Source organism: Colius striatus, chromosome 29 (assembly GCF_028858725.1).
Source record: "Colius striatus isolate bColStr4 chromosome 29, bColStr4.1.hap1, whole genome shotgun sequence".
Classification (NCBI taxonomy): Eukaryota; Metazoa; Chordata; class Aves; order Coliiformes; family Coliidae; genus Colius; species Colius striatus.
The window spans coordinates 1,876,463-1,895,904 of NC_084787.1; the positions used below are offsets into that span (position 1 = coordinate 1,876,463).

At 54.6% G+C, this 19,442-nt stretch overlaps 2 protein-coding genes across 5 annotated transcripts; both read right to left on the bottom strand.

The window, feature by feature from the left end:
- Window positions 1-345: 345 nt before the first annotated feature.
- Window positions 346-9,372, bottom strand: LOC104560497 (SLAM family member 6-like). 4 transcript variants are annotated; one of them, XM_062016407.1, is made up of 9 exons: window positions 9,273-9,372; window positions 7,118-7,408; window positions 6,739-7,008; window positions 5,625-5,654; window positions 5,186-5,287; window positions 4,997-5,041; window positions 3,457-3,509; window positions 3,025-3,120; window positions 346-2,320 (listed from the first exon to the last, which is right to left on the bottom strand). In XM_062016407.1, exons 1-9 carry the CDS (start codon window positions 9,322-9,324, stop codon window positions 2,183-2,185), a joined length of 1,077 nt encoding a protein of 358 aa, XP_061872391.1. In that variant the 5' UTR covers window positions 9,325-9,372; the 3' UTR covers window positions 346-2,182. The 4 variants fall into 4 exon arrangements, with proteins under 4 accessions (XP_061872391.1, XP_061872390.1, XP_061872392.1 ...); XM_062016406.1 differs by having other exon boundaries at window positions 3,025-3,123; XM_062016409.1 differs by lacking the exon at window positions 346-2,320 and adding an exon at window positions 2,368-2,482 and having other exon boundaries at window positions 3,025-3,123.
- Window positions 9,373-10,485: 1,113 nt separating this feature from the next.
- On the bottom strand, window positions 10,486-18,795 carry LOC104560496 (signaling lymphocytic activation molecule). Its single transcript, XM_062016369.1, has 7 exons — window positions 18,037-18,795; window positions 14,802-15,128; window positions 14,220-14,501; window positions 13,241-13,351; window positions 12,285-12,358; window positions 11,562-11,726; window positions 10,486-11,433 (listed from the first exon to the last, which is right to left on the bottom strand). Exons 1-7 carry the CDS (start codon window positions 18,098-18,100, stop codon window positions 11,389-11,391), a joined length of 1,068 nt encoding a protein of 355 aa, XP_061872353.1. The 5' UTR covers window positions 18,101-18,795; the 3' UTR covers window positions 10,486-11,388.
- Between the last annotated feature and the right edge of the window lie 647 nt (window positions 18,796-19,442).

Genomic DNA, 19,442 nt, shown 5'->3' on the forward strand with positions numbered 1-19,442 from the left:
ATGGGCTGAATCCATCCCTGGAGGTGGGGTCATTGCTGTGAGGAGGGGTAGGGGATGGAGCCCTTGAGGTGGGGAAAGGAGGAGGTGATGCTCCAGCAGTGCCCCAGCTCCCGCAGACCAGTTCCCTGATGCCACCACCCTTGTTTTAAGCTTTGGCCAGGCTGGGGGAATTGAAGTGACAGCTTCAGTGGCACTCAGGAAAACACAGCAGCCCACTGAGGTGTCTGCTTTTGACTGAGCAGCAGGAAATTTGAGGGACCTTGTGAAATACAGAGAACAAACAGATTTACTCCTCAATAAGGGACTGGTTTCATCCCCCACCTCAAATCATCTGCAGACAGCAACTGAGCTCAGATGCACCATGCATTTTTATTCCAGCAGCTCCTAGAGGGCTCTCCTGTGCCAGGCACTTCAAAAGAAATCTCAGGTTTCATCCCTGAATAATTTACTATCCTTCCAGACAAGACAAAGAGCAGAGGGAAGCAGGAGGCAAGGGAAGAAGCTTCCCAGAGGCATCTGGCTGGCCAGCAGCACAGGGGAATTGATGCCAATGTGGTTGTTTGGCTCAGTTGGCAGCTCAGGGTGGGTTTGGGGAACAGGGAGGGAGGGGATGTGCCCCTTGTCTTGCTTGTTGGGCACAGAGATCCCAGGGAACCCCTGCAGAGCTTGGAGCAGGACGTGCATCCTGATGGGATGAGGCTGCTCCTGTGCAATGCAGCATCCCTGTGTTGCTCAGGGCTTGGAGAGCTGCTGTGCTCCCCACAGCTCTGCTGGGAAGCTGCTGCCTGACCCCACAGTCACAGCACTTCACATACAGATAGTTCACAGGATGGTTGGAAAGGCCCCTGCAGAGCTCATCCAGCCCCAGCCCCTGCTACAGCAGGTTCCCCTGGCTCAGGGGGCTCAGAAACGTGTCCAGGGGGGTTTGGAAAGCTCCTGAGAAGGAGCCTCCACACCCTCCCTGGGCAGCCTGGGCCAGGGCTCCCTCACCTCAGCACCAAAGCACTTTCTCCTTGGGTTTCAGTGGAACTGATTGTGCTCCAGCTGATGTCAGTTACCCCTTGTCCTATCATTGGCTACTACAGAAAAAAGCCTGGCCCCATCCTCTCCCCACCTGCACTTGAGCAGCATTGCTGAGGTGCCCCTGAGCTCAAGCTGCTGTTCCCCAGGCTCAACAGCCCCAGGGCTGCAGCCTTTCCTCCTCACACACGTGTTGCAGCCCCTCAGCATCTTGGCAGCCCTGCACTGGCCTCTCTGCAGCACTTCCCTGTCTCTCCTGAGCTGGGCAGCCCAGCCCTGGCCACAGGACTCCAGCTGAGGCCTCCCCAGGGCAGAGCAGAGGGGCAGCAGCACCTCCCTGACCCTGCTGCCCACACTCTCTTGCTGCCACTGGCCACGAGGGCACATTTCATCCACAACTAAAACGTGTCACCCAGTCCCATCAGAGCCCTGCAGCAGAGTGCAACGAGCCACGTTCCTCCTCCTGGTTTCCCCTGAGCACCAATCACCTCCTGCTCCCAGAACCCAGCACAGTCCTGCAGCTACAAACTGACGCCAGCAGCGATGCTGAGCACGGTGCTGAGGTGCTGGGGTGTGGGTGGGTGGCAGGTCCCCAGCAGGCCCAGGAGCAGGGAGGGGTGGGGAAATGAGCACTGAAACAATAGCAGTTGGGGTGTTTGCACCTGGGCCAAGGCACCCGCTGTTTCCTTCTCCACCAAGTGCTACTTTCACTTTCCTCTGCTTCAGCAACCAAATAGCAGGCAAAGGGTTGGGCAAGTGTAAAAATAGAGCAAAAAGGAGGAGGGGAAAGAGTTAAAAAGGGGTTTAAGACACTCCTCAGGTCTTCTTGCCCTCTTGTCCTGAGGCTCTGCACCATGAGGTGCTGTGGGGAGAATCCCACCAGCATCAGCTCATGTCCTTGCACTGGAAGGGGCTGGATTTGCAGCCATCCTTTTTGTCCATGTTCCTTGATCTGCTCAGAGAAGGCAGAAAAAGGAGCCCAAAGCCCATATCCATACCAAACCAAGGCAGAGCAGCTGTGCCAGATGAGCCTGGGACACTCACAAGCTTGTGATGATGGCCAGGGCTCGCTGCCAATGGGTGAATCAGAGGCAGCAGAGATGAGGGGGGAATGGGGAGATGCTGCAGCCCCTTGAGCTAGGGTCAGAGAGGAACACCCTGATCAGAGCAGGCTCATGGGGACAGCAGGGCCATGTGCTGTTAAGCAGGGCTGTGCTGGTAAGCTGACTGATGAGTAGAGGGATTTCTCATCCTGCTCCTGGCAGCCTGGTGTCCTGTTGCCCATCTTCTCATCATCTGTCTGCAAATGCAAAGGGACAAAGTCTCTGTTTGGGCTCATGGGAGCAGAACCCACTGACGGTGAGAGAGAGGGGACCCCAGGGCTTGGCTTGATGATCTGGACTCTGAGAGTGTGCAGTGAGAGGCTGCAGCTCGAAAACTCTGTTCAGGATTGGTCCCTTCCCTGCAAGAAAGACATTGAGGGGCAGGAGAGTGGCCAGAGCTGAGCACTGGAGCTGGGGAGGGGCTGAGGGAATGGGGGTGTTGAGCCTGGAGAAGAGGAGGCTGAGGGGAGCCAGGAGCCCTCTCTGACACTCCCTGACAGGAGCCTGTAGCTGGAGGGGAGGAAATCTTTGCTCCCAAGTGATGGGACAAGAGGAAAGGGGCTGGAGTTGCCCCAGGGGAGGTTGAGATTGAAGCTGAGGCAGAACCGTTTCCCTGAGAGGGTTGTGAGCCCTGTGCCAGGCTGCCCAGGGAGCTGGGGGAGTGCCCAGCCCTGCAGGGACCCCAAAGCCGTGGGGTGAGGTGCTGAGGGGTCAGTGCTGGACCGGGCACGGTGAGGGCAGGGCTGGGACTGCAGCAGCTTCCAGGGCTTTAACAACCAAAACAATTCCATGAAAGCCCAGGGAAGACCTGCCTGTCTGTAGCCCTTTCTCCAGGAGTTACATCTCCCACCCTGGGCTCTTGCTCATCTCCTTTCTGGGGAGATGGCCATGAGCAACTCACCTGAGGCAGAGCCTGGACGGTGGAGTAGATGCTTTTGGAGGTGTCCTCACTAGGGGTTGGTGTCTTCTTTGGGTTCTCTTGTGCATTAGAGAAACTCTGCTGAGAAAAGATGTTTAAAAGTGTTTCCAAGGCTCAGAGCTTGCAAAGAGACCTCAAAGCCTGGATGAGCCAAAGAGGCATTGGTGGCACTGGGGACAGAGACCCTGGTGATGCACTGGAGAAGTTCAGCAGGTGGCTGTGGCCATGCAGCTGATCTTGAAGCAGCCTTAGCATTGACATGTTCCCCCTTCAGGTTCCCAGGAGGAACTTAGACAAAGCCAGGGCTTGTCCAGTTGCTGGCCTTCCTCCCCAGCCCCAGCAAGTGGTCTCCAGGTCATCTCCAGGGTCTCAGCCCTCTCCAGCCACATCAGGGATGAGCCTGCAAGGACTCACCTGCTGGGAAGGGCCAACTTGGGCATACACTGTTCTGTAGTCCTCTCCATCCTCTGCAAGGAGAAGAAATGGGATGGTCAGTGAGGGAGGCAGAAAGGGGCTACAAGAGATGTCCCTGTGTGACCCTCACCAGGGGCTGGAGGGAATCCCAGAGACAAAGATGTCCAACAGCAGGCCCTGGGAGCTGCTGGAGGTGTTTGCTGTGGGTCTGGATTGTGTTGAGAGTCATTTCTCCCCCCCACAGCATCTCTCCAGCTCAAGGAGCAGCTGGCAAGAGGTCTTGCCAGTGAAAATTGTCCCTTATTTATTGGTTAAATTCATGATCCCTGGCTGCTTTCAGAGGGTGAGATGCATTTGTCACTCCTCCATGCACCATGGCCACCATTGCATAAGCTTGTCCTTAGGCTTGTCACACAAAAGAAGGGACAGTGAATTTAAATCCTTCCTAATCCCATTTTTGGGTCAACACTTCAGTGCTGCTCCTTTGAAGTGCTGCTACCAACCCCTCCCAGAGGAACAGCCACACAGACTTCAAGCCCAGGCAGAGAGGAGCTCATTGAGGGAGAGGCTTTGCCCCTGATGCCTGATGGAAGAACTGTGTCCAAATGATTGTCCAGGAGGAGCTTGTGCTCCTGGGTGCATCCCAACATCTCACTTGGGCACACTCAAGCTCAACTCACGAGGCAGACACTCCCCCATCCCATTGGTGTCAGCTTTATTTCAGCTTATGGAAACAACAAAACACACCCAAACCAGTCAGTGCCATCTCTGCTGGGCATTGGCTCAGTTATAGCAGGGGTGGGCACACATGGCCCATCATAAAACAGCCCCAGATTTCAGGGAGAGGAAATGGGAATGAGGCCCAGTGTGGCTCTTCATCCACTGTTTTCCTTGACCTGAACCCTTGGGTTTAGGGAACCGATCCCACAGTGATGCCAAGGACATGCTTTAGTCTCTCAGGTCACCATCCTGCTGCTCTTCCTCTCCCAGGAGCTCTTGATCTCTGTCCCCAGGAGCCAGGGAAGTCAGGAAGCAGCAGTTTTGGGCATCCTAAGTTTCATGCAGCAGCAGTTTGGAGCAGCAGCAGTTTTGGGCAGCAGCAGTTTGGGGCAGTGGTAGCTCAGGCTGTGTGTGATGCTGCAGGAGGGTTGTTACTGGCCATGGGGCACATGGATCCCTCATTGCTTGTCTCTCCCCCTCACCCTCAGTTGTCTCTTGTCATCTATTATCTCCCAAATTCCTTCTTGCTTCAGTCACCTCCCAGCTGTGCTCCTGGCTCCTTCTTGAAGGGTTAGCATCAAGTTTTCCAGCAAGAGGCTGGGGGAGAGCAGAGTTTCAGGCTGGGACCATCCCCTTTCCCTCTCCTCCGTGTGTGCAGGGTGAGGGCACAGAGAAGTGTTGGAGTCAGGGCCCACTCTGGGACCGAACCACAGCAGTGGATCATCTCCCTCCTGATCTTAAAGCAAGCAGACTGTTCCCATCAGGAACAAGGGGAAGGGAGGAAGGGAAACAAGTGCTGAGGGGAGCCCCAAGGTCCTACCTGTGTTTGTAGTCTTGGCTACAGGCAAATGGAAGATCCTCCCACCTGAGGAAGAAGCAACATGGCATTCCCATCAACAACAGCAAACCCAACGTTGCACCCTCAGCTCTGCACTGGTTGTGTCCTTCCCTCTCTTGTCCCATCCCCTCCTTGCCTGCAGGGGTGGTTCCCCATGGACAAGCAGCTCACCTGTGGGTTTACAGTAGATCACAGAGATGATCACTGCAGACAGGATGACAACTCCAGCCATGGCTACAGCCACGATGGCAGTCTGCTTGCGGGGGGAGGTGCCTTTAAAGAGAAGCAGCTCTGGTAACAACACCCCAACAGGTATTTGCCTCTTCCCAAGACCAGAGCAGGGGGAAGGGGCACATCTCTGCTTCAACACCCTTCCCTGCTTCACATGGACCCTGATTTCACAAGAACAGAGTCCCACACAGAAGAGAGGCAACGAGGATGAGTGGCTTTGCAGACAGAGCAGCGGCTGGGACATTCCCTGACACCCTATCAGCATCCCTCTGCCCTCTGGGGACTTCAAGGGTGGCTTTTTTGGTAGGGGGGGAACCCCACATACTGGCAGGGCACATGCAGACACTTAAGAGCGAGGCCAGGCAGTTGGGCAGCTCACCAGTGGCAGGAGGAGGGTGGGTTGTGTTTTCTGGAGGCACAGCAGAGGGAGAGAAAAGGGAGAGAGGTGAGTCCTGCTGCCAAGGGTCCACGTTTCTCTCATAGAATCATACAATGGTAGGGGTTGGAAGGGACCTTTAGAGCTCATCCAGTCCAACTCCCCTGCTGAAGCAGGTTCCCCTGGCTCAGGGGGCACAGGAACGTGTCCAGGTGAGTTTGGGAAGCTCCTGAGAAGGAGCCTCCACACTCTCCCTGGGCAGCCTGGGCAGCCAGGGCTCCCTCACCTCAGCACCAAAGCACTTTTTCCTTGGGTTTAAGTGGCACCTTTTGTGTTCCAGCTTCATCCCATCACCACTTGTCCTGTTGCTGGATACAACAGAAAAAGAGTGCTGCCCCAACCTCCTGACACCCACCAGTTAGATACTTGGAAATATTAATGAGATCCCCTCTCAGTCTTCCATTCTCCAGACTAAACAGCCCCAGGTCCTGCAGCCTTTCCTCAGAAGGAAGATGCTCCAGTCCCCTGAGCATCTTGGTGATGATCATCTCTTTGCACTCTGAGGCAGAGCTCAGGGGAAAGGCTGGAGTCAATAGGAGCAGGATACAGCCCATCCCCACCACCCACCCATGGCTGGTAGAGTCATGGAATCATTTTGGTTGGAAAAGAGCTTCAAGCTGCTGTAGTCTCAGCTCTGTCCTCCCGCTGCCCAGCCCAGCACTGACCCACGGCCCTCAGCACCTCAGCCCCACGGCTCTGGGATCCCTCCAGAGCTGGGCACTCCCCCAGCTCCCTGGGCAGCCTGGCACAGGGGCTGACACCCCTCATAGGGAAACAGTTCTGCCTCAGCTCCAACCTCAGCCTCCCCTGGGGCAACTTGAGCTCATTGTCCTGACATTCATTGCTGGGGACAAGTGACCAACTGTCACCTCACCACATCCTCCTGTGAGGGAGCTGCAGAGAGTGGTCCTGTCTGCCCTCAGCCTCCTCCAGGCTCAACACTCAGGGGCTGACACCCCCTCTCAGGGAAATAGTTCTGCCTCAGCTCCAATCTCAACCTCCCCTGGAGCAACTGGAGCCCGTTTCCTCAGGTCCCTCCTCATCCTCTTGCCTTTACCTGTGCAGAGGGCAGCGACAGCACTGACAGTGACGTTGCGGCTGCTGATGGGATTTTGTGTCGTGCAGGTGAACAGCTGCAGCTCATCCAGGGCCTGTTCCTCCACCAGCACCACGGGCTCTTTGCTCTCCAGTCTGTCCCCTACTTTCCAGCTGTAGGAAACTTCCCCAAAGCCTGAGCCAGAGGTGGCTGCACAGTGCAGAAGGTAGCTGCAGCCTCCGGCCGAGCAGTTCTGAGCCACGCAGGTCACCGTGGGCACTTCCAGCTCCCCTGTGGGAAATAGGGAGCTGTCAGGAAACCCCCTGACCCCTCCTCATTTAGCACAAGGCATAAACCCACCCACTCCCCCAAAGAAAACCCAGCACTCAAAGGTACTCACTGTGAACACGGAGGCTGAAGATGGTTTTCCCCCTTCTGTTCTGTGCCGTGTAGTCACCGGCATCGTCCATGCTCAGCTGGGGGATGGTGAGGGCACTGCTGTTGGGGAACACCAGGCGTGGCTCATACTTGGTATCAAAGAACTGGACTTTAGGAGGATTCGCCAAATCCACAGTTGCTATGACACCAGCTTGAAAGCTCCAGGCTACAGCTTCTCCTTCCGTGCTTCGGGAAACTAAGGTGATGGATCTGTCCACAGCCCCAGTCACGTTGATGACGTTGCTGGTACCCACTGGGGAGAGAAACAGAGCTGAAGGTGGCATGGCCAGAGAGAGAGGATGCTCAGAGAGCTTAGGGAGAAGGCAGGAGGGGTCACAGAAGGGTGTTTGGCCAAAATAAACCACCACACAGTGTGATGTTGGGGAGAGGCTGATGGACAGAGGCCAGAGCTGTCACACGTGGGACCTCTGGTCAGCTGCAGGTAAAGTCATGGAATCACTGACTGGTTTGAGTTGGAAGGGACCTTAAAGATCATCTTGAAGACCATCTACCTCATGCCATGAACAGGGACACCTTCCACTAGGCCAAGGTGCTCAGAGCCCTGTCCTACCTACCTTTAAATGTCTCCAGGGATGGGGCATCGAGCACTTCTCTGGGCATCCTCAGCGGGAAAAGTATCTTCCTTCTATCTAGTCTGAATGTCCCCTCTTTCAGTCTAAAAACATCACCCCTTGTCCTGTCACTCCAGGCCCTACTAAAAACTCTGTCCCTGTCTTTCAGGGAGTGTCAGAGAGGGATCTTGTCTCCCCTCAGGCTCCTCTTCTCCAGGCTCAACACCCCCATTCCCTCAACCCCTCCCCAGACCCCTTGTGCTCCAGCCCCTTCCCCAGCTCCTGCGCTCATCTCTGGACACACTCCAGCACCTCAAATGTCTTTCTTGTAGTGAAAGGCCCTTTTTATCTTAACTAAACTAATTGCCTCTGAGGTTTCTGGGCTAAAGACCCTCAGGAGGACTTGTGTTCTCACATCCCCCATGGGCTTGTGAAGTGAGCAACACCAGGTTCCCCTGTAGCTCCAGGACACTCACACTGCTCCCCACATGCACGGAGGTGCAAAGGACAGAGCCTCGAGGTGCAAGAATGAAACTGCAAAGGGGGGGGGTTGCAGCAGCTCAGAAAGATCAGGCAAGTTTCCAGTCATGGCCACACCAAAAGGCCAAGTTCACCTACACATGCACACGAGAAACCAGGTCACCTCTTCATGTCATTTCAGTTGGAAAAGCCCTTTAAGCTCATGAAGTCCAACCATCAAGCTCCCCCTGCCCAGCCCAGCACTGACCCACAGCCCTCAGCACCTCAGCCCCACGGCTTTGGGATCCCTCTGGGGCTGGGCACTGCCCCAGCTCTCTGGGCAGCCTGGCACAGAGGCTCACAACCCTTCCATCCTTCCTGAAATGTGCAGCTACTTGTCCCTTCTTCCAAGAGGGAGGGAGATGTTTCCACCTTATTTTGGCTACTTTTAAGTTTAAAAAAGAATCAGTACTGTGCTGAGGTTGGAAGTTTTCTTCTCAGTTCCTGAAAAGGAACCTGAGCCTGGCTCAGCCCTGAGGCTTTTACCTCTCCCCAGAGCTCTGCATCTCTGGTTCCCCACTCCCAGCCTGACCCCACAGGCCAGATGGAAGGAAACACTGGTTGGGGGAGATAAATGCGAAGAAGGCAATTCTGCTGAAATGGCAGATAAGGATGATGAAGGGCTCATGTGGTCACTCAACCCCAACTGAAGGCTGTGGGGAGAAGGCTGGGGAAGAGCCATTATCTTTTGCCTGAAGAGTCTGGAGTCGTCTCCCATTCCAAACAGCCCTAAACACCCCCCATAAAACTCAGAGGACACTCAAGGGAGCAGACCCTGAGCAGGGTGCAGGATGGCATCCTCAGCAGCACATCTGGCAGCAGCTTGGATGGATCTTTCCTCCTGGTTTGCCCAACATCCTTGAGACAAACTCCAATCCCATGGAGCTGCATCTGCACCAGCCACTGCTGGTCCCACATGTGGCAGCCCTGCCCCTTGCTCTCCCAAGAGTCCCTAAAGCCATCCTGAGCTCACCATGGGCTCTTTCCCTTCCACCACTGAGGGAAAAAGGAGCACCTTGTACTTACGTGCTTGGTGGAGGAGGAAGATGGTGAGTGGCAGGCAACAAACCCCGTCCATCGACCTGTGAGGTGCAGAGAGGGACTTTCTGTGTATGGCCCCTTAGAGATTGTGGTGAAAGAGGAAGACACAAGAGTCTTCTCTTCCTGCCTCGTGGTAGGTGGAGATAACTGACTGCAGCATCCATTGGCTGCTTATCAGGTCTGTCATTTGCCTTGCCACCAGAGACGGGTATGGCAAGGATGGAAAATCCTCCCAGGCAGAGAATAAACCCTCTATTTCCAAGCTGAGCTGGGACAAAGAAAGTCACCATGGCTGGGTGTTACAGTTGACTCATCTCTACGGGAACCAACCCTGAGAGAGGGGTCTTGTGGAGAACATCATAGATCAACCCCCAAGAACATGTTGCTGCCCGTGGACCAGTATCCCCAGGTCATCATTCAGAAGGGATGCTGAGATCTCCATCCCTCCCAGCACCCTCCCTCCCCTAGATGAGACAGCCAACTGATAACTGAAGAGAAAGCAGATGCTTCCCTAATTCAGATGCTTCTGAGAAGTCTGGCCTCATAACTGAAGTTCAGATGGGGGAAGTGTGTTGGGCTTTAAAATAGCCCAAAGATGTGATTGCAAGTACTTGGCAGCATTGCTCAATGACTGAACTCCTAAAAAACCATCTCCCCTCTGCCAACACCATGCCAGGGCCTTGAGATAAGAGACACCCGAAGGGATGAGCCACCCTGTAACCCCTCTTTGCCTCCTCTGACTTTCACCTGGGAGCCAGGGGGTCTGTGGCATTGTTGCTCCTTTGCCACAGCACTACCAGCCTTTTGAACTTGAGCTCTTCCCCCCCACCTTGAGCTACTGCTATGTCCTCACATCACAGGCTGCCTCATGATTCTGGGGTAGAACTGGGTCTCATCCTGCTCCCAGTGCCAAGTGCAATGTTTGAGGCACGAGGGCAATGTGACCCTGCCCTTCTCCAGCATGGCCCATGTTCCTGGGGGAAGTGGTCACTTGTTTGTGGGTAAGCTTTTCCAAGGAAGCAGCTCAGCTGATTTTCTGCAGTAAGAAAAGGAGGAAGCCAGTGAGGTGCAGGTGCAAAAGCCACTGATTTCTCTTCCTCCTGCAGCTTGATCCAGCCTCTGACACACTCCTCCAGCAAACCTTTCCAAAAGGCTTCATTGTAACTTTATTTTCCTTCCCCTAAGCAGGGATGCATGAGATCAGACCAACTGTACAAGCTGAGCTACACTGGGGTTCTAAAATAGCTCCAACTGGAGAAGAGAGGGAAGAGTTGGAAAGATTTTACAGCCCTGCTCCCTCATCCAGGCCACCTCATGCATCCCCACACTGGATATTCCTTCAGGGAAGTCAGGGAAGGGGATGGCCAGGCCATGAGCAAGGGCTTCCTCCTCCTCTCAGACAAAAATTCATCTGGGACTTGTCCACCTGGGAATGGAAGAGTGTGGTGGAACACAGCTGCTTCCTCAGGAGCTGGGGGTTTGTTTCCCTGGTGCAGTGGGGTCAGGCCAGGGCAGGGCTCAGCCCCTTTTAAGACATTGCAAAACTTCTGCTTGGGTATTTCTTAACCAGTTGCAGGAGCAGAGGTCAGGGGGAAAACTACTTCATCAAATAAGTATCTCCTTCTGAAACCATGGAGGTCCCTGAGTGGCACCAGTGTCAGCATCTGCCACGAGCCAGGGGCTCCCTCTAGTGAAGCTGAGGCCGTGGGAGGAAACCCCATGAGCTTGGGGTGCAAACCTGCTGCAGCCACGCTCCCACTGCTGCACCCTGCTGCTCATGGGCTCAATGTTCCCCTCTGAGGTGATGAGTCTTAATTCTCCTCTCATGACAGGCTGTTGGGTTGTTATTTTGGAGCCTTTCTACCTTCTCCTGGTGCTTCAGCATCTTCCTGGGTCACCCTCAGCCACGCTGGGGTGATTTCTTGCCATGTTTCAAGCCCTGGTCTTCCTTCTGCCATCCCTCAAGTCCACAGCCAACGTTGCAGCCCCAGCTCAGCTGTGCTGGAGGTCAGATGTGTGGGGTTTTTTGCCCCAGGGTTTCTTCCAGCTGGGAATGTTGGTGCCTGGCAAGCAGAGACTGAGCTGAGCTGCTGGGGGAGGCTCAGACCATGGGCATCATCACACTGGCATAGACTGTCGTGGGCTCCTTGTTGGGGGGAAAAGGGAAGCAAAGAGGTTGGCAAAAGGCCTGAGCTTTGGGGTTGGGGGCCATGGGGTGCCCCACATTGATGCCCAGCACAGGCAAAAGGAGCAGAGGGAACAGCCACCTTTTACCTGTGAGAAGGATGGGTGACCACCCTGCAGGGTGGGCAGCTCTGCTGGGGGGTTGCAGGGGGGACGTGGGTGTCTGCTGGGGGCCAAGGCTGCGTCTGAGGGCAGCCCAGTGGCTGCAGCGTAGATGGTGGTGCAGGAGGGATGCTCAAGGGCCCCTTTCTGCTTCTGCATGGAGAGCAAAGGATGAGCAGTGGCAGGCAGCTCACCACGAGGACCCTTCCCTCCCTCCACCCAACCTGGACCCACCATTTCCTCCCCAGTTTGTGCTGAGCAGGACTCAAGGAGCTGAGGGAAAGCATCCCCAAAGCCACCCTGGGATGCTGGGGGATGGGGAAACTGCAGCACCCAACCTTATTCCCAGCTGCTCCCACATTATTAGCAGCCAGGCTGACTACAGCAACAGCAGGGATGGGTGAACCCAGGGAGCCCACAGCCACCTCAGGATCCCCCAGCCACAATTTCACCCTCTCCCTCAGCGGTCAGGGGGTTCTGTTGGCACCCAGTGTCCAAAGCTCATCTCAGAGGGTGCTGCAGACCAGACTCAGGTGCCTAAAGTCAGTTTGTCCCTATCTGAGACCCTCCCCCTAGCCAAGAAACCCCAGAAGGGTTGTGCCCATGCTCCCCAGTGGCTGCAGCCTGTGGGGTTGGTTCCCAAAGGAGTGTTACCATCCCTCAAGGAGCATTTTTGACCCTTTGGATGGGGTCATGCTGGTCAGAGCTCACCTGCACTCGCTGCACTTGAGAGTAGATGGTGAGCACCTCGTTGTCCTCGGTGAGAGGTGAGTGCTCCTGGTTGGCTGCAGGGGGATAAGCAACCACTGAGCTATGAGGGGAGCTGGGGGTTTGCAAAGCCACATCCTGCTCTGGTGCCCTCAGCTGAGCACAGCCCAGGGGTGATGATCTCTAATTTGGGCTGTGATCATTCAGTTCCTCTTGAGACCGTGTGACACGGTATCACAAATCCCTCATCTGGCTGGAGATCATGGAGATCTTCTTTCAGTTGGATTTTCTTTGTGCTGGTTTCTTTCCTGTCTTTCACTCTATGCTGCAAGAGCAGCAGGTTGCGCTCCTTCCCTTGTTCTTCCTGGGAGGGAACAAGCCCAGCTGCAGGACAAGGACCTGGGGGCCAATGGCAGCCTGGGGGCATGAGGAGAGTGTGGGCAGCAGGGCCAGGGAGGTGCTGCTAGCCCTCTGCTCTGCCCTGGAGAGGCCTCAGCTGGAGTCCTAGGGCCAGTGCTGAGCTGCCCAGCTCAGGAGAGACAGGGCAGTGCTGGAGAGAGGCCAGTGCAGGGCTGCCAAGATGCTGAGGGGCTGCAACACGTGTGTGAGGAGGAAAGGCTGCAGCCCTGGGGCTGTTGAGCCTGGGGAACAGCAGCCTGAGCTCAGGGGCACCTCAGCAATGCTGCTCAGTCCCTAAAGGATGCCACTTAAACCCAAGGAGAAAGTGCTTTGGTGCTGAGGTGAGGGAGCCCTGGCCCAGGCTGCCCAGGCAGGGTGTGGAGGCTCCTTCTCGGGAGCTTCCCAAACCCCCCTGGACACGTCCCTGAGCCCCCTGAGCGAGGGGAACCTGCTTCAGCAGAGGGGTTGGGCTGGAGCAGTTCTGCAGGACCCTTCCCTGGAAGGCTCACTGCTGCCATGGACCACCAGCCACCCCAGCACCCCTCCTTTGCATCTCTCACCAGTGGGCTTGGCTGAATGTGCAGCAGTGAAGACCCCAATGAACATCATCAGCACAACGATGGGCAACACCACCAACAGCACAAGATGCTCCATCCTCAGCTTGGTGCTACCTGGGATGGGGAATCAGACAGGAGAAGGGATCAGTGGGAGCAGAATGGGCTACTCAAAGTCTTTCTTACATTTTGTCATCTGTTTTTGAGCTGATGATTTTGGTAGAACAGGAAACAAGGGCAGGAAATGCTTCACTTGAGCAGAGCTCACTCGAATCACCCCCAGGCTGCAAGAGTCAGCAGTAAACTTGGTGGAGGCAAGATCAGAGCCAGATAAAACCCTAAAAAGGGCTCTAGTGGGTTGAAGGAGGTCTGTGGGGAGGCAACCCCTTTGTATAACACTCTTGCATTGCTGATGGAGGAGGAGAGGGCCCTGGGACAGAGGGGTTGGGGAGCTCCTGTGACACTGTGAAGGGGTTGTCCCCACATGCTGAAAGGGAGTTTGGGGCAAGGAGGTGAGAAACAAGCCCCAAAACCTCTTTGTAGCATCTCATTTCACCATCTTTTTTCCCTAATCCTCGATGTTTTTTTTCCCAGCACAGGGCACTGTGAGAGCCCCAGCAGAGCTGTGACTTCTTCTTGGGATCCTCAGGGAAAGGGGCAATCACCACCTCACCCATCTCTGGTGAAAGTCCTCCATGTCACAAGGGAGGGCTAGAAAATCCCACTGAGGCAGAGTGTGACTTTTGCCCCGAGAGCCTCCAAAAGGGGAAGTTGTCAGCAAAGTTTTTATCCTCATGCACTTCACATGAGCCTCGAGCACTGAGGTGCAGTGAGAGCAGGGGCTGAGGAGGCAGGTGGGACCCTCAGGGTGACACAGCAGCAGCTTTTCTTGCAAAAGACTCCTTAGAAGCTGCTTAAAGTCCCCTGCAAAGCAAGAACAGGATCTGGAGGGTGAGGAGAACCTGGTTGGCAACTGGGGACTTACCCCCTTGCTCATAGCTGCACTCAGAGGAGTTGAAAGTGATGACCTGGGTGCTGACGGGGTTGCTGGCCACGCAGGAGCAGGCAATGCTGGAGTTCTGCAGGGGGTAGGAGAGGTACAGGAGGCTGCCATTGTGGGAGCAAAGCCCTGGGGTGCTGCTGTCCCTACTGCCCCAGCTGTAGGAGACTTTATCCCCTCGTTCTGCTGTGCAGTTGAGGATGATGCTGCAGCTGCCGTTGGCCGATGCCCAGTTGAGGATCTGGATGCTGGGATCAGACACTGGCTCTGGAAGGAGGGAGGGAGGGGACAAAGGTTTGTGCCTGGGGATGGAATGTCACCATTGCCATAGCCCATGCCTGGGAAATCCTGCTGGTGTCAAATCCCCAGGTGATGGAGAGGAACCAGTCTGCATGTGGCATTAAAGAGGGAGATGAGGCTCCTGAGGGCACCCAGGAGGGACTCACTGCAGTGCCTTAACATCAGAGTGAGCATCTCCCACCTCCCTTTTGACCACCACCCACCTCCCAGACCCTCTCCAAGCATCACAAGACGTTGGGAGCATCCAGCACTGGGTTTTTGGCTCACCATAAACCTCCAGCAGCATTTGCCAGACTTTCTCCTCTGACCCTTTGCTGACGATGTACTCGTAGAGCTGCCTGTCCTGCCTGCTGGTGTTCAGGATCTCCAGGGAGAAATCCAGCTTGTGGAAGCGGGTTCTTGGCTCCATGTAGTTGGTGTAGTTGCCATCAGAGTACTTGAGCAGGATGAGCTTACTCTGAGGGTCCTCCGTGTACCGCTTCCAAACGGCCTCCCCGAAGCGCAGGGTGAGGTTCTGGAGTTCAGGGGGTACCTGTAAGGTGGTCGCTTTCCCCAGAGTGCCCAGCACTGTCTGTCTCACCCCACGGCCCATGCCTGGGGGAAGAGTGGAGAGAAGGGCTGAAGGAGGTACAGGGAGGGTCAGAGCCCCTCCATCCCTCATCCCTCAGAGGTGGAGGGTGAGTGCTCACAGAGCTGTGGCAGCCAGAAATGACGTTGGATCCACCCTGGTAATCCACAGATCATAGAATCTGAAGGTTGGAAGGGACCTGGAAAGCTCATCCAGTGCAACCCCCCTGCCAGAGCAGGAGCACCTAGAGCAGGGCAAATAGGAACTCATCCAGCTGGGTTTGGGATGTCCCCAGAGAAGGACCCTCCACAGCCCATCTGGGCAGCCTCAGTGAAGAAATTTGGGACAGGTTGGGTTGAGTGAGATAAATTGATCAGATTATGTCAGTGTGCTTGGAGAGCTCTGGGTTACCCAATGCAGAGAACACAACTGTAGAGTCAAAAAATCGTGGGGTCATCATCTTGGTTGGAGAAACCCTTCAAGCTGATGGAGTCCAGCCCTTCACCTCACCTTGCCAAACCCACCACTGACCCTCAGCACCTCAGCTGTGCCTCTATTAAATACCTCCAGGGCTGGGGACTCCATCACCTCCCTGGGCAGCCCATTCCAATGCTTCATAACCCTCTTGGTGACGAAAATCCCCCAGCCTTCAGCCTCACATCCTCAGCCGTGAAGGATGAGGGTCAAATGCTCTGCTCAGGAGCTGCAAGAGAAGCTTTGCCTTCCTTCGCTCTTCCTCCCCACTCTGACCTTCCTGGGTCTGAGCCTGAGAGAACTTTCACTTGCATCAGCCTCAGGGTTCTCTCACGCTGGGCACCACAACAAGCAATGGCCAGATCTTCATTTAAGGGTTGTGTGTTGGCAGTGAAACATCACCCCATGGAGTGAGGCTGCCTCAAGTAGAAAAAGGTGCTTGTGGTCCCAGTCCTGTGGGGATGCTGGTCCTGGCAGAAGGTGCTGGTGATGGTGGGAGCAACATGGAGAAGTCCCAGTGTCCAGGCTGCTGGTGCTCAGTGGCTCTGGCCTGCAGTTGGGTTGTATGTCATAGCACCCTTCAAGCACCATCACCTCAAGGGAGTCCAGAGGGACTTTTCTCCTTGAAGTGTCACAAGGTGCAACCTCCTGGAGGAGTTTGCACCCTCAATCCCAAGTTGCTCTTTTCCTCCTCACCCAGGTCGTCCTAGGCGTGTTTCTTGGTGGCCACAGAAAACTGCTCTTAAAGCAGAAGGGTGCAAGAATGTCTCACATGTCCCAAGGATCATCAGGAGGAGCTTCCCCCAAACCTTTGCCTGACTTTGGCTTCATGACAATGATTCATATTTGCCCACCAGCCCGGGGTAAACAAATGTGTTGTTGTAGGAAACAGCGTGGGGAGAAGTTGCCAGCTCAGCGCTGGGGAAGGGTCCCTGTTAGCTCACCCCCACACTTCCCACCAACTTCTTTCCACCAAGACCTTGCCCCAGAGGGGAAAAGGAAAGAGGAGAAGCTACCCCAAAAGGATGGGTCTGAAGAGGTCCAGATAAGCCCAGTATCTATCCTTAATTCCAGTAAAAACCACAAAGCAAACGCTCTCCTCGCGCTCATCCCCAGCGGGTGCCGTCACGGGTTTCTGACCCCTCTGTGGCTCAAAACACGGCAGTTTCTGAGCTCTCCCTGCAGACCACAGCCCCTCAGCCTTGAAGCAGTCACAGACACGCCTGATCCAGTGCCTCACATGGGTTTTTTTTTGCTCATGCATTTACAGTAAAGCTGCATTTTCTCAGCACTGTGTGTTTTTTGCCCCACAGAGATTCAAGTTCCTCATTCGCTACCAAATAGAAAAGCCCTTTTTACGTCACGTCAGAAAAACCCTCTGCCCCAAGCAAAGGCATCTCTTTTGTTGGGAAAGCTGATTTGGTTGGAGTAAAGCTGCAGGAGGAAGGATGGAAAGAGGTCTGAAGCCATCTGTGCTGAAGGGAAGGGGCTGGAGGAAGGCAAATGATCATACGGATCCGAGTTCAGAGCAGCCCTCACATCAGCTCTTGGGCTTGTGGGACTTTTGGTGCCCTGACAAGGCAGAAAATCCCAGGGGGATTTTAAAAGCAGGTGTTCTAGTAATAGGGAGTCAGCAGAGCCAAGGAGAAATCCCAGGTCTGCCAAGGTCTGTGGTGTCCTGGCCAAGTCTTTGGATGTAAGACAGCAGAGAGCTCATGGGGCTGCAGGAACAGACAGTGAGCCCAAGGGAAGGGGAACAGGCAGCAGGCTGGCATCAAGAAGAGGGTCTGGAGTAGACACAGCTCCCTTTGCTCTGCTCAAGGGGCTCTGACTCACTCCAGCCCTTTTGCATAGGCTTGGCCTCACTAAAACTGGCTTTGCAACATCCTCCTGTAACTGCCAACGGGCTGAGAGAGGAGGACATGGGAGCACTGGGGACATCTCAGCTCATCTAGGACACCCTCATCCCCAGGACACTCCCCACAGCTGGCCAGGGCTCTGCCAGTCCTTCTCCACTCACTTTATCCACATCTTTTTCCTTGGCTACTATGTCCCAGCCCACCAACCCCCCTTGACCTAAGACAATCCACCAAGGACCTTCATCTCAAGCACCCTAATTCACCCCTGCCACGAAACTATTTGCTCAGGGCTATTAACTGACCCCCTCATTAAAACCCACAGCAGAGGGCTTCACAACTGCAGCTCCATCACCATCTTTGTCCATTCATTCTCTTTTCACCCTCTCCTCCCTCAAGCCTGACTGGTAGGAGCAGATTAAGGATGCACCACATTCCCAGGTCAGAGTTGGGAGCCATCTCTCTTCTATATGAATATTTACCCTGGCTCTGCCCAGCTCACTCTTTCTAAAGGTCTTTAACATCCAATCAAAAAACAATAGCCCCAAACAATCCAAATGGAATGTTTCAAAGGGAGAGAGAGAGAGAGGAAAAACATACATACCCCAAACACAGCTGAGGGAGATGAGCAGCCAGAGACACACGCTGCAGCCCATGCCTCGCTTCATGGAGCTTCTGCTGCTGGGGACTGAATCTCTGCTGCTTAGCTCACTCTAAGAGCAGGTGTGCTCAGATCTGAGATGCTGCCCTGGGCCATGTGTTTCCTGTTGTTTTTTTTAAGCTGAATGACTCTTTTTTTCTTTCTTTCTGGGGTGTGCTTTTTTTGTTGTTGTTCCCTTGAGTGGAAAGTATTCAAAGCACTGAGCTGTGGAGGCTCTGTCCGACACAGCCCAAGAGAGCTGCAGAAGGAAGTAGAGCATCCATTTAGAGTTGGTAGCAGAACTGCATCATCCTGCCACGGGGGTTTAAACTCAGGCTGAAAGAAGAGGAACTGAGCAGCCAGATCAAAACCATTTCATTGTACAGTAACAGCTTGCTGGGGGCTGTACAGAGCTTTTCAACCCTATTATCACAGTGGGGGTGGAGGTGGGCAAGAGCTTGCCCCACATCAGAGCATCCTACTTAGATCCCCCTGCCTTTCAGCTCTGGGATCTCTGTGAGGTTTTGCTGCCAAGAAATTCTTTCTAATGATTAAAAAAACCCCACCTTAAAACCACCCCAAACCACCTCAGTGTCCTGCTGGGCTGCTTCTTCCCACTCAGAAAGCATCTGGCTGAGGACAACCAAACCAAGCAGTGCTTGCTGCTCCACCTCAGGAGGAAACCCACCTTTAATGCCCCAAATATTCTAGGATTAACCCACAGCTCTGCTTTGAGCTGCATTGGATTTACAGCAAGAAGGAGGAGGAGAAGTAGGAGGAAAAGTAGGAAGAGGAGGAAAAGAAGGAGGAGGAGGAGGAAAAGACGGAGAAGGAGGAGGAGGAGAAGAAGATGGAGAAGAAGGAGGAGAAGGAGGAGAAGAAGATGGAGGAGGAGAAGGAGGAGAAGAAGATGGAGGAGGAGGAGGAAGAAGAAGAGAAGGAGAAGGAGAAGGAGAAGGAGGAGGAGGAGGAGGAGAAGGAGAAGGAGGAGGAATAGGAGGAAAAGAAGGAGGAGAAATAGGAGGAAAAGAAGGAGGAGGAGGGATGGTCTTTAAAAACCCATTGAGGAAAAGCTCAATCCTTATTCCCAGGCTCAAGGAGGACATTTAGACTTCAGTGGGCCATCCTTATTGCTGAGAGATGGGGATAACCCCCCCACTTCTGCAGGCCTCCCCCTGGGGTGGGGATGGACCCAGCTGGGGATGGGGAGCATAGGGAAAACACCACTTGCTTGTCCCACTGCTGGAAAAGGGCTGAGGAAACAGTTGTTTTGGTGTAAAAACAGTGGAAGGAATTATTCACTTCAGAAGGGGGCTGTTTGGTTCTTTTTTCCTATTGCTTCCTTCTAGTTTCTGTTGCTTCAGAGGAGG